A 14,521-nucleotide genomic window follows, 5' to 3' on the forward strand; every position below is an offset into this window, starting at 1 on the left:
TAATAAGAAACTGGGTGAATCTAGGCAGGTGAATCGGCACAAAGATAATGACACATCCCTGCAAACAGAAAAACTAACGTAAATTAGACAAGATAATTCCTCCTATGAAGCTTTTCTCAGCTCCAGACTCTTCTCGTCTTTTGATTTACCCTGTTATCCCAACATCCCAGTTGCTCAGATGCCACCTCATTTTATTGGCACACCAATTAAACACAATCTAGCTGCTAAAAAGTGGCCAATGACATAATGTTGTTTGCTTGAAGGGATGTGTTATGAGAAAAGGAGAGATCACCAGAAACAAATGTCTCTGAATGGTCACTAACCTTCATGGACATCATCTCTTGTCAGTCCACCCTCTTCTACTCCAAGAAACACATTTAGAATATTCTGCTTTGTTGTCTTTTAACAAAGCTTGTGCCTCAGAATCTGAGGCTGTTTTCTATGTTTGTACGGCTGTGGTAATATTTGATTTCTATTGGTATTCAACTCCACTTTCAGTATTGCATTGTGCTGATGTGGAGGTTTTTCAGTATCACAGGATTCCACATGGCTCTGTGACATTTGTGTGTTAAATGTCATTGAATGGCACAAAGACTTTCTCTGTAGTCACATACAGTACAGTCCCTTGGAAAAGTACTTATAACTGTTGAAGGTTTTCCTTGTTTTACCAAATTATACTGCACACATTGGTGTTTTTCATGAATACAGAAACTGAATTTATAGCAAGGTAAAGTAAAAGAAAATGTTAATCTTATACCCATCCCATTCAATTTAAATGGATTTTAAAGTAGACTTTGACTAGGCCATGCTAACAAATGGATAGGCTTTGAGCCAAACAAGTAGTGCTCAAATTTTCTGTTAAATACATATTGTGCTATGTTGTAATAAAATATATATATTAAACAATCAACAGATTATACAATTCCCTTAATCAGTTCAATTGTGCAGATTCAACTGACTTTTACTTTGTTTTATACATCAAGTCTGTTAAAGAAAAAGATTTCAGAAATGGTGAAAGTTGAATTTTAAATTCTGTCAAAGGAAAACATGCTTTGCACAAACTTTCCTACCAAAATCTAGCATGGCTGCTTTGCTTCTTCCCCGATAAGACCAGATATTTACATTACATGGCTTAATCTGGTTCTCAGAACTCTTTAGCTCCTCCATAGCTACCAAATGCTTTTAAGCTCAACTAGTTAATCCTCACTTTTAGTATCTTTCACTTCTTTCATTTCTGTGGCAATTATCTGAGCTTAAATTTTTTACTTTATTGATCTCACATTGGAGAAATTCACCTCTGCAATTTAACCCATCCCGTTGGGGAGCAGTAGGCTACTTTCGTGGGCTGCCCGGGGAGCAATCAGGGGTTAGGGGCCTTGCTTAGAGTAGCAGTCTGTGGGTTAGGGTTAGTCTGTGGGAGTGAGTCTCGAACTCAGAACCTCAGGATTCCAAGCTATATGCCATAACCACTAGTACGCCACTCCCGTAAACTCCCCTTTGTCAGAGCTATAAGAGATGAGGAATGCCACACAAGTTGGAGGTTTGCCTCTTTTGTGCTTTACATAATCTGCAAAACATCCACCTAACACTTATGCGGTTGACGCCCCCACCCCCACCCTCAGTCTGTTTGCAACACCAACAAACCTAGAGTTTATAATGCATAAGGAGAGTTTCTTAACAGCTAATTTGTTTATGCATCAATGTTTAATCAGTCACACAAGGAAGCACTTTAAAAATGCTTTAAGATTTTCAATATTAATAAGGATCTTCTCAGTTACTGAGGTGATCTGACTGCCTGGAGGGCTTGACAGTGTAGGTGTGAATAAGCAGAAAATGTAAGACATATGTGTTATGGCGTTGATGTGTATCTGTGGAAGTGATGGCTTCCTGCCAGAAATTTAGTCAAAAGGATAAATATTGTATTTCTGTTTACTGTTAAAGATATAATCTAATTTCCTAAAGAAAAACACAGTTTAAAAGGCTTTATTACCTGACAAAAAAAATAAGATTGTCAAAAAAATGTTAAAACACAATGCTGAAATATGCTGACGCTTGTGAAGTAATTCCTGTTTCTTTACAGTTGGAGAATAATGGTGCTCAGTGATTGCTTTTCTATTTAGGGATAATTCAATACATTTGTTTTCTATAAACTTTACTTGATGCTCCATGGCTTTATGTTTCTGTTTTCATTATCTTGTTAAAATCTGAACATTTAGGTGTCAGGCTGCAATGAGGATTGCTCAATATTTTGATGCATCTATCCATTTACCTCTTGCATTTTTTGTCTCACTTTATTCGGCATAATGCATCTGAGTGACAAGATGTCACTTAGGTATAAAGATATGAAATAAAAGAAAAGGATGTTTAATTCTTGTTGGTGTTGAAAGCTGATTTGCTTTTTTTGCTCTGCAATGCCTCACAAACATTGTGCTCTGCTTAGATTTAGCATAAATAGCTATAGATACTATAAGATTTACTGTATCTCTGTACATAAAAGTAAATTTTCTTGTAATGAATTTCTTATTAGTTCCGTATTTACTTTGGCAATCACGGTGAGTTATGTTGTGGTACTTACTTTAACGTCATTGTTAATTTTCTATGTAACATTCTCAATAATTAAAAAATCTGGTGTACAGGAGGCTATCGTTGGATCTACTTCATCCATTTAGTTTTGAAATATAAACATAAACATGGAACAAACAACCAATGAACAAGTTAATTTATTGAAGCTTCCATATAAAAATATCAGATATGTGTCCATTAAAGTCAAACACAGTTCCAGTGTTGGCCATTAAAGTGAGACTCGTGGGCACATAGTCAAATACCCACATATGTAAATGGATCCTTAGAGTCAAGAGCATCCGCCCAGACAAGTGTGCCAGCATGCACGTAGAGTCACTATCCAAGAACGACGGCATCATACATCATCCATGTCCCAAAGTCCCTTTGTGTTCCTCCCTAAGTATATTATGTACAATTAGCCATCATCTGTGCAGCTCAGTGAAGACTGATAGCAAATAAAATGAACACAAGAGCTAATTTAATTGTTTTTTTTTCTGCCCTGCCCCTGCCTTCATACAAGGTAGTATCTCTGTAGAATTGGTTTATTGTGTTAGTCTGAAGATTGTAATTTCCTACAGTAAGAGACAGCTGTGTACTCTGTCGGATTTAATCAGCTGTTAACTCAAACTTAGACACAAATGGACTCATTGCAGCTGGTCTTTCTGGCTAGAGGGTTTTATGTGCAAACTGTCACATATAAATGAAAAGTTCAGGATTTTCATCAATTTATATCGTCATATTTTTGTGCAGAGAAGCTTCGTCGTTCCTAAAAGGTAAATGATCATGAATTAATTAAAATGTTTAATTATGCAATCATAGAGCTTAGTTCAGACAACATTTTTCAAATGATTCAATACTTGCTGTGCTTTTAATAAGCTAAGCTTGGAGGAAAGTTATTATTTTTGAAAGAGTGTTTTCATTTGGTGCTTTGTAAAAACATTGGAATAGAAATATGAAATTAGAAAGTACACCAGCCTTGATGTCAATAAAAAGATTTCTAGGAATACAAGAAAAAAATAATAAAACTAAATGATTTGTTCTTTGGACTTTCCCAAAAACCCCAACGAAATGCAAGTCTCTTTCTGTTCCCTTTTAAAATTGTACCAATTTATGAAAAAGAAATCTGTTCTTTTTAATATGTCATGTTGGATACATTTAAAACAGACCCCAGTAGAACAAAAGGGTTCATTCTATTACTGTGCACTTATTTGTGCCTGGACCTTGCTCTGAAATCTATATGCTGGACAGTAAATTGATAAAGTCTGAAATAGAGACAGACAGATGAAGCTGATTGAAACAGGAGATATATTTCTGCACTTTCTCTCAGGCTTAGTGTTCCTAATCTTGACTTTAAATCCACCAGTAATGTGGCACCATACCGATAGCAATTTCACATCTCTCTCAACTTGCGGGTAGCATAAGTGAGCCTCTGTCTGGAACAAGGTGTCCAAATTCTGGCTGCAAATTTCTCTCTAAACAAAGCAAATATCTCGTAGTAACTAAGCAAAGATTACAATGAATGCACTTTTAATTATAAACATTTTAAACCTACTATTCCATCAGCTTTGAAAGAATCAACCTAGCTTTGAAGTCTCAAAGCCCGCCACAGACTTTTGCTGCAGAAGTCCAAGCACCAACTTTTTCCTACAGAAACTCAAATCACCTACCTGGATAGAAATTTGATTGCAGGCCCCTTAAAATGCATGCTCTTTCTCCTGCTTCAAAACCACCAACATTTGAATCTCAAATTTAATGCAAACAAGGCTGGAAAACAAAAATCTGATAGGAAATGACTAAATGAAACAACTAAGAGGTCCTTTGAGTTACTGAGGGTGGGCCCATCATGCACATAAGTAACCTTGAGGCTGCGTGTTACGGGCAGCTGTTTGAAGAGGGGACGTGAGGTCCCCCTGGTGCTGGTGGAGGGCTATCTAATGAGTCCAACAGGAGAGAATTGAGGCTGAATGAGTGTGTGAGCACCAATCAAAGGGGGAATGGAGAAGCAGTACAGGCTCCTCATTAAATACTCTCTTCTTGCATCTTCTGCATGGCCAGGACAAGGCAAGGCCGCTCAGTGATTATGATTAGACCCTCTAAGAAACCTGAGCTATTAAGTACTAACACAGAACCTCAGACTTTATCAGAATTTTCTCACTCATTAAAACCTCTCGTTTCTTAATATATCCTCTCTTTCATCAGTTCAGCCCCACTTGTACACGCTATTACTTCCCCCTTCTCAGGGAATTTAAGCATGACATATCATCACATCGGGTCACTTAACATTAAACCAAAAATTATAAGTGTTTCATTCTAACTAATTTCTCCCTCTCTCCCACAGAATGATTCATGGAGCGAGCTCTATTCCTTTGCCCTCTTCAAGGCCATGAGCCACATGCTGTGCATTGGATACGGAAGACAAGCCCCAGAGAGCATGTCGGACATCTGGCTGACCATGCTCAGTATGATCGTGGGAGCAACATGCTACGCCATGTTCATTGGCCATGCGACCGCACTCATCCAGTCTCTGGATTCTTCAAGGCGGCAATACCAGGAAAAGGTAAGGATGCTGCCATAAAACACTGCACCAGTTATCTATCATCTTAAGAAATGCCCAGAGTTATGTTTAAGTTAACAAAGATTCAGCATAAGGCATTTTCCCACTTGATCCATCAGGGTCATGGTGGGGCTGGTGCCTATCTCCAGCAGCCTATGGAAAATAGGCGGGGTACATCCTGGATAGGTCACCAGTCCAAAGCAGAGGGCATAACTATTAGAATAGAGATTAATGTTACTAAATATTGACCAGCTCCGATTAGTTTCTTTGAATTTTAACAATTCTATGAATATGTTTAAAGAACCTACCACCTCATCTGCCACGTTTGTCATTTATTTCCCCATTCCTTTGTCAAATTGATCGAAATAAAATGAGCTCAGTGAGGTATGGGCAGTTGTTGGTCTCCTCTTTAAAACCTGCCTTCTCCACAAAAGATGCCTTGAGGTGTTATGTTGGGAGCTGATTTAGAAAGGATTTATCTTGGTGATAGTAATTCGCATCTTTTGCTGTTTTTCTTTGATCTGTTGAAGAGTTTCTTCAGTACTGCCTTATACATACATAATAATTCTCACAATTTCTCATATGTTGCTGTATGTAGTTGTAGTAATATGACTCCATCAAGTAAAACCTCTTGGTTTAATCGGACATTATGATCTTTCCCATAAGTCCGAACAAGGAAAAAAAAACAACAACTTTTTTTACTAATTGTAAAAAGATTTATCAAAACCTGGCAGTAGATAAACAAAACTGTGCTTTATTAATGTTTGTTCAGAAAAAGCAGACTTTATGTTGTAGTCTTTCTGAAAAAGCACTAAGAATGCAGATCAACTTGCTTCTCACAGTATAGCGACTATCTTATGCCACAAAAACGAATCTTTACTGATTTTACTTCCTGTTTATGTGGCTAACTGTAAATAAAGTTATGATATTTGATATGAACAGAAAGAATAGCGATACCAATAACGCACTTTGATGGGTATAGCATCTGGTCCCTTATTCTTACATCCATGACTGTAACTGCTGGACAAGAATACATCTGTCCTCTTTGTACAGGAGAACATCAAAGCTTGTGGATTCAGCTGGCTGGGTAGGGGGTGGGCGAGAATCTGTGTGTGGGGGGAGTTGCTTTATAACACCACTGTGTCAGGGGTGTTCTGCAACTTGTTAGCTCCCTCAGATCCTGGGTGATGTGGAGATCCTGTAGTGTGTCCTGTGTACATGTCCATAAAGAGTCACAAAGAAACACTCCAGAACAACAGGTCCTCTCCTGCAGCCTAAAATAATTTATTATATCTTATCTATCAGAACTGTAGTCACCTTGTAGCGTTAGTCTCCTCATTTTGCTGTTCTTGATTGATGTGTCAAGACCTACTGCATGGATCTTTTTTTGTTGTTTGTTTTAAAGGTCATGGTATCTGCCTCTGACCATGATAACAATCAGTGACTGCAGGATTAACAGTTTTTTAAATAAAGCATCTTCCCTTTGTTTGCATGACAAAGTTTTATGTTGCCATCAACTTATCATCAAGAGAAATGGCATAAATGATTCAACCCCTGTATTCAGTCGTGGACAGTCAGGGCCTTTAATGCCTTCACTGCTGGCGAAAAACACTAACCTACATTCACAACCTAAATTTTAATTTTATTCAATCCAACTGCATTTATTTATTGCAAACAATCCATCATTTTGATTTTGTAACATTTCTCTTGGCTGCTCTGCTTCCAGTACATTTATGTAGTAGCTATATTTTTTGTCCAGTCATATTTCAGCCTTAGTGCATTGCTATGTCAATGAAATCAGCAGTGCTGCCTGATGTTAAATTAATAATATAAGTGAGGAGCGTTTTCTTTAACCAATCAGATTTCAGATGTGCACCACAGGGCCAGCAAGCGGGCCATGCGAATGTAAGCATTTTCTGTACCCTGATTGGCCAGTTAGAACAAAAAATGTTTACAGCCAAGTTAAGCTAGTGACAATCTGCATTTTAGATTTGCTGTTGTTGAAAGTTTTTCTGGCCTTAATGACTGATACTAAATGGAGATACTAAGACCGCCTGCACAAAGACAGAAGGATGCATTTTGTTTCTAAATAATCCGCATCTCTGGTAAGAGTCATATATTTTATTTTCATGCTGTATGCGTTTTTTTATCTGGTAATTAGATGTATATTGAATCTGAACAGCTCCTTGTGCTGTAAATGTGGCAGAGCTGTGGTTATAGAGTAGAGAATTGCAGTCTTCTTAACTAGGCTACTTGTTTAATCGATCTCTGTATTCACACTCACACCAATCTTCTTCTCTGTTATACCTGCCTTTGTTACAGTTCATATTATTGGGGGTTTCTGTTATTAAAATGGGAAAGTTTTGATATTTACCTCTTATGCAACAAACGCTGTGTATTAGCAAGATAGCATGTGCATTCCCTCAGTGCCAGGTATTATGGAGCCTAGACAGAAGTTCAACTGAAGAAACTGATTGCTCTCCTACATCCACCTGTGACACAGCCAATCAGCTTTGAACCACACCTTCACGAAAGCCAATCAGCATTCAGAAAACGCTCACAGGAAGCCTGCTATTTGTTGCAATTGCCTTTTGATCTTACTCTTCGACAGATCTTATGTTATATTTGCTTATGCATTTTGAAATGTAGTTTTTATTATTTATTTGACTGTTCTTCTGAACTTGTTTTTTATTTTTACATCTTAACCCCACCAATTTGTAATTCATGGGTTCACTGTGTAGGCTACTTTCAGCTTTCCTATAATGCATTATGTAAACTTTGCAAGGTCACAAATTATTCTAAAGAAATCCTCATTTTAATTTTTGTATTCTGTTAGAAAAACATAGCATTGACCCCATCATTATTATTTCTAAGCACATACAGTATTTCTAAAAGGGATATAATTTTATACATTTAACCTCACAGTACCTAACTATACCAGTAGATTCCTTTCTGTTTCTTTAATTTTATTTCTTTTTTTGTTGTTGTCAGTTTTTCAGTTAATCTTTGTTGAAACCTTTCCTCTTCTTCTTTGTGTGAGCCAGGATAAAAAAGTTACCACACAAAGGCAGTATAATTGGTTTCCACTTCAGCACTTTGACATTAGGGCTGTAGGCCTAATAGGAGGTCCTTCTGCACTAGGCAGAGTTTTATGTTTAATAGAGACTCAAGAGAAATGGAGAGGAAGGGTAAAAGAGCGTCTGACTTCAAGCTGGTGTCTGTTTTCTTTCAGTTACTAGTCTCTCCCCTGCCAGAGGTGTGACGTATGCAGCTATTGGTTCCTTTTGTCTCTCCTGTTTCCTGTTCTCCTGTGATGCACAACAGTAACTAATGAACAGAGATGCAACAGCCTGCAAGGATGAACCAAGACTAGTCATTTTCAAAACTATTGACTGTCGAAGCCACATGGCTGTTTTTCCATCATTAACCAGTGAAGTAGGCCACGCTGAGCTGAGGTGGATTAGAATGATACTTTGTGGAAAAACAATTAAACTGTATACCATTGAGATGCTACTGATAGCATGGACATGTGTTGACTTAACTCTGAGTAAACAAAGCATTGTGCTCTATGTTAAGACAGAAATGTAATAACAGTTGTGGTAGTTAACATCATCTACTGCTGCAGGCTCAGACCTCCCAGGTGAAAGAGTGATCTCCGCGTTTCCTACATGGCCACGTTTAACAAATATTCCCATCAATTTTATGCTTTTTTTTTTTTTTTAAATCAGCTACCTTATTTACATGTTTAGCCTGTTTTCAGACCAGATCGGAAAGAGAAACGGTGACAAAGATTGTTGCAAACAAGGTCAGAGATTTCTAACTTTTTTGTTGATTTTTTAGACTTGACAACCTTTTCATTAGCAGCTGTCATAATAGTTACATTGGGTTGCATCTTGGGTTGCATTTGGGTCTGCATCTTTGTTGTTATGGATAGAATAGAATAAAATATAATCCCTTTATTAACCCACAATGGGGAAATTGTGGTGTTACAGCAGCAAAAGGTAAAATTAGAAGAGGTCACACAATATGCACCCTGGAAAAGTGTATAAAAAGTGTATAAAAATAACAGATAGGAAAATCAAACAAATAGAGTATTGTACTGTACAGTGGTTTTACAATATAATACTCTGTATCTGGAGAATAAAAAAATCAATAACAGCTGTGGAAATTCTTACAGTAATGGATATGTGAAAAATAGCATAAACACCAGAGATGTGCAAAAAATGACAGCAGCATGTTATTTAACTGACTAAGACAGAAACTGCAAAATTCAGCATAAATTAAAACAACTTATTGAGGTTGTTGAGAACAGTGATGTTTACAAAGTCTTACAGCTGCTGGGAGGAAGGATCTGTGATAACCCACCATGGTACATTTTGGTTGCAGCAGTCTATCACAAAAGGAGCTCTCCAGTTCTGCAGCAGCTTCATGCATGGGGTGGGAGACATTATCCAACAGAACCATTAATTTATTTAGCATCCTTTTGTTTCTCATCTCCTGCACCGAGTCCAGAGGGCATCCAATCACAGAGCTCCAGCCGCTTTCTCTGAGCTACGGAAGAGCCACTGCTCCAACAGACAGCTCAGAGGAGGATGGCTGATGCCACAACAGAGTCATAGAAGGTCTAAGTGCACCTTGCTGGAGTGCTGGTTATGTTGTGACTATTCATTATGCTCGACTACCATAAGAGCCAAACCAAATAATGCTTTCTTTAGATAATTTACTTAAATCTTTATCTCTTTATACTTGTACAGCTTAGAAAGCTATCAACTGCTTCTTTTAGTTAGTGAGTTAAGAGCTTGTCACTAGGTTTAATTGCATAACTCAGAGCACCGTTTTTTTCACATTCTTTTCACATCTTTTTGCGCATTAACACTCTTTCCCTGTAATTTGCCTACCCTCATACCAACATTTTAAATGGTAAAAATCTTCTGAAATGTTCCACCACATTAGATAACTAGGATTCAGAATACTTTTCAATAAAATGCTAGAGAACTGCAGGCAGGTCCAGAGTTGTTTTTTTCCTCCAGCTCCTCTTCTTACATCATTCTCACTGAAACACTTTTTCATGCTTTGAATAAAGAGAAAACATTCCTTTAGAAATATAACTCAGACAGCTATGCAGGTGGAAACTAGGACACCCTTCATATTTATTATTGTGATATGGCTCCTTTAAAATGATAGGTAACAAGATTAAAGTTGCAAGTCTGTCAGACCTCTACAAGCAAACCAGGAGATGTCAGCTTACTATGCACTTTTTTTACTTTATTTTTTTTTCTTTTTTGCACTTTTGTAAGTGCAGAATAACTAAAGGGAAAATATTTTTGCAATAAACACATGAGAAGTGATGTTTAATTAGCAGATCAGGTTTGTGGGCCAATGTAAATATACAGTAATGGCTAGCAATATCAGTATAAAAATTTATCATTGATGATTTTTTTGTTGAAATACGGTAATCCTGATCTATCTATATGCAGATGAACAAGAGAACAGAAGTGAAATAATTTTCAGCTTAATGTATTATTTACACAAAGTTAAAAATCCCCTAAATACATCACATAATGTTATTAAGTATATTGTAGTACCTAAAGGTAATGTTATATTTTGCGGGGGAAAAAAGGAAGTTTGCTGTTAAACAAATTCGGTTGTTCTACATAGCACAATTCAAGGATAAAGTGACCTCGAATCACTAATCATTCAAGTCAATACAAGATTTTCATCTATGAAGTTGGATTTCAATCACAATGCAGTTGCATGCAGTTTAATTCTGTAAAATGTTTTCAAAAAACAAAAAACAGGCAGAGGAGATTTTTAAAGAATGGAGACAAACATGTTAAGATTATAACAGGATAATTGAGTTTTTTAAAGAGAGGGATTTCTCTTAAAACCTACAGCTATGTTAATGCAAACAACCATTTCACTTTAAGAATATAGTCTTTAAATGAAGGATAAACTACTGATCTGGCTGCCTAAAATCAAATTCACCCAGAAACAGAATGCAATATATTAAAAATACTCTTTTAAATGAAGAAATTAGAAATACTACATAAGTTCAAATTTGTTGGGAGGGTGAGCGCTGATAACCGGGTAGATTAACACTGTGTGGAATTCAAATATACTACAGATCTCCATCTGGAAAGCCTCCTGTTAAAAGTGTTCACAAAAAGCAGTAACTTTCTAGACAATTCTTCGAGCTGATTGGGTGAATCACAGCAGAAGTAGCAGCTGTGCTGTATCACATTCTTGAATTGTTTCACAACTAGTAGATTTAACAGATAAATCAAATTCTTACAAAATCCAGTTGGGAGGATCGCTCAAACATCTGTCTGTCAAGGTGGAGTGGAGGTTTTTCAGGAGGCAGAGGTGAGTTTTGTAGATTTAATCAGGTAGTCCAAGGGAATAGAGGCAAAAATACAAAATACAAAAATACTGAGAACCAAAATACAGATAATCAAAACGTCAGGGAAAACTCACCTGGGGAACCAGAGAAGAGAAAACAACAAAACAACAAACCAGCACTGAGTGACTGAAGAGTTGGTGTACCGTATATATTGAGAGACGCAGCACTGGTAGAAATAAACAATAGAGACACTGAACACAAAGAATCTAAAAATAAACAGAGGGCAGAACCCTGACACTGTCCCATCCACAAATATTCAAATTAGGTCCTTTGCTTGTTTTTCAAAAAGAAATTGAGTATTCCAGCTAAAAGCAGTGCAGCCATGTTTGTTTTTGCTGATGTCATAGACATCACTGCATTTCATTGGTCCGAGACAATTCTGTATCAGCACTAATGCATCTGTTGGCTTCTGGCAAGATGTATTTTTGGGAGTTTTTAATTCACAACTCTCGCAGCAATTCATCTTGCTTGCAACGTCAGAGTGCTGATGGTGCAGGTGAAAGTCATGCAACCCATGGGTGAAGGCATGTCTTTCCCGCTCCCTCTCATCCCTATTTGAAATATGAAACATGAAGGCTAACCTAAAGCATGCTTTAGAGTCTTACCTCGCAGAGTTGCTAAAGAGTGAGTTGAAACAGGCTGAACGTGAAAGGAACGCCATTCCATTGCTAATAATGATGAGCGGGGTAAACGATACTCAGACTCATATCTAAGACACACATTTTAAAATACTTGTACTGTTCGGAAATTGAATTAAAAAAATCTTTGTATCTTACCAGCTGTTAAATGTATTTTTATAAATAATGTACATAAAAATGAAATGTCTTGATACGATAAAAACAATTCATAAAAAAACAGATAAATAATTAAAGGGGTGTTTATTTTTGGTGGAAATATCTTATGAATACTGTAGGAGAAAATTGCATAAAAAATATGGTAAACTATGTTGCCTTAGTGGTGTTCCAGAGCAATGCTTATTATTGCACAGAAAAGGATATTGGCCATTTGGTTATAGCTGGTTATTACCCAGGATATAGGTTTTGTCTCTGGCTTGTATTAGGCTAAGTTCCGGTTTGTCAGCAGTGGTTATTTTAAAGTAATTTTACCTTCAAATAATCTTTGGGAAATATTTTACTGCCGTTTTTCTTTTCTTTTTTTTTTAAAATAACTATGAGAATATACATACTGACATCTACATTTTATATGACCAGGCATTTGTCTGTACGTGGTTTCTGGCATCTCAGTCAAAGATTCTTCCAAACTATTCAAGCAACAGTTTATTACATTTTTTGTCTGTGTGTGTGCTTAAGTGGCATTCTTGAACAGACATACAGAAGTAAGGATGTTACTGTTTGTATGTCTTATTGTTCTTCTGCCAACTTTTCCTTCATGTTCTAGAGAGAAGTTTCCTCCTGCAGAGTCCTCCATGACTCTTTTTCCACCCCAAGCCACCAGTCTTTCAGCATTTGATCTGTACATTTGCCCTTGTGCTGTTGGGCAATTTACCAGCTGCCAGTAAACACCACACATGGACAGAAGGCATTAGTTATTATATAACTGCACGCCGGCCTCCACTCCCCCATCATACTGTCTCCCCTTTAACATAATTGAGCAGGATGTCCACATAGTTGTGAGAGGAAAGACGTGTCTCCTGGATTTCCTTGGTAAATAGAAACACTGTTTTAATTGATTTGAACTTTTAAAATTAGCAGAAGGAGGATTTTAAATTCTATTCTGGATTTAATAGGAAGCCAATAAAGAGAAGCTAGGATAGGAGAAATACAGTCTCCCTTTTTAATTTTCATCAGGCCTCTGGCTGCAGAATTTTCGATCAGCTGAAGGCTTTTAACTCTAGTTTGTGGACTTCCTGATTGTGGACTTCCTGAAGAATTACAATATTCCAGTCTTAAAGTAACAAATGCATGGACTAGTTTCACAGCATCACCCCTGGACAGGATATTTCAAATTTTTTTTGCAATATTCCGGAGATGAAAGAAGAAAATTCCAGAAACCTCTTTGATATTGGATTTAAATAATAGACACCAATATTTTTACTTTATTATCTAAAGTCAAAATGATTCCATCCAGATAAAGTGACTGACTAATCAGATTTTATTTCAAGACTCTGTTCTATAGACTATAAGTTCTGTGTTGTCTTGATTTAAAAGCAGATAGTTTAGAGTCATCCAGGTATTTATGTGTTCAGGACATGCCTGTAGTCTATGAAATAAGGATTAGTTTAATCAGGATTTATGGACTATTATAACTAAGTATCATCAGCATAACAGTGGAAATTGATCCTTACAATCATTCTACCAACTAAGCATATTGTTTATATAGCAAAGAGAACTGGCCTACATCCATCCTGTACATTCCTATTAATATACATTTTATTTTTCTACTTCTTGTTTTTATATACCTGTAAATATTTTTTATATTTATATAATTTGATCATGTAGCTAGTTTTTATAATTAATTTTTTATATTCGGATGTAACTGGGGCCGTGACTCTCAATTTCGTTCTACCTCATGTAACACGTGATGTGAATGACAATAAAGTCTCTTGAGTCTTGAATCTTGAACTGATCCCTGTGGTACTTCGCATGTAACCCTGCACCTTGAGGAAAATGTATAATTAACGTGAACAAATAGAAATCTGTCAAACAAATAAGATTTAATCCAGCTTAGTGCTTTACCCTCAAATTGAACAGAATGCTCAAGCTTTTGTAAAAGCAAATTACACCCCTGGTATTATATTGTCATGTATATCTAGATTTTAATACAATCTTGAAAGACACATTTTCACTTTGTTCGTTAAGGAGGATCTAAAAATATTAAGATATATATTTTTACATGTTTGCAATAACAGCCAGTAACTAAGTAAGTTTTTTTTTATGGTTGCAATAAAAAAAAAATATATATATATATGTTTTTTAAAAACCCATTTAGAGAGTTCTTGTCAAATTGTATCAGAAAAGAAAATGGCATTTGCTTTCATTGACTTA

The 14,521-nt window shown here is 36.5% G+C and overlaps 1 protein-coding gene across 1 annotated transcript in view; it reads left to right on the top strand.

The window, feature by feature from the left end:
* Positions 1–14,521, top strand: part of hcn2 (hyperpolarization activated cyclic nucleotide gated potassium channel 2) — a 55,515-nt gene that overhangs the window by 12,392 nt on the left and 28,602 nt on the right. The window contains exon 4 of the mRNA XM_015398703.1: positions 4,901–5,119. Within this exon, the coding sequence (XP_015254189.1) occupies positions 4,901–5,119 (219 nt within the window). The remainder of the gene's footprint in view (positions 1–4,900; positions 5,120–14,521) is intronic.

This window comes from Cyprinodon variegatus, unplaced genomic scaffold (genome assembly GCF_000732505.1).
Source record: "Cyprinodon variegatus isolate N-32 unplaced genomic scaffold, C_variegatus-1.0 Scaffold954, whole genome shotgun sequence".
Lineage (NCBI taxonomy): Eukaryota > Metazoa > Chordata > Actinopteri > Cyprinodontiformes > Cyprinodontidae > Cyprinodon > Cyprinodon variegatus.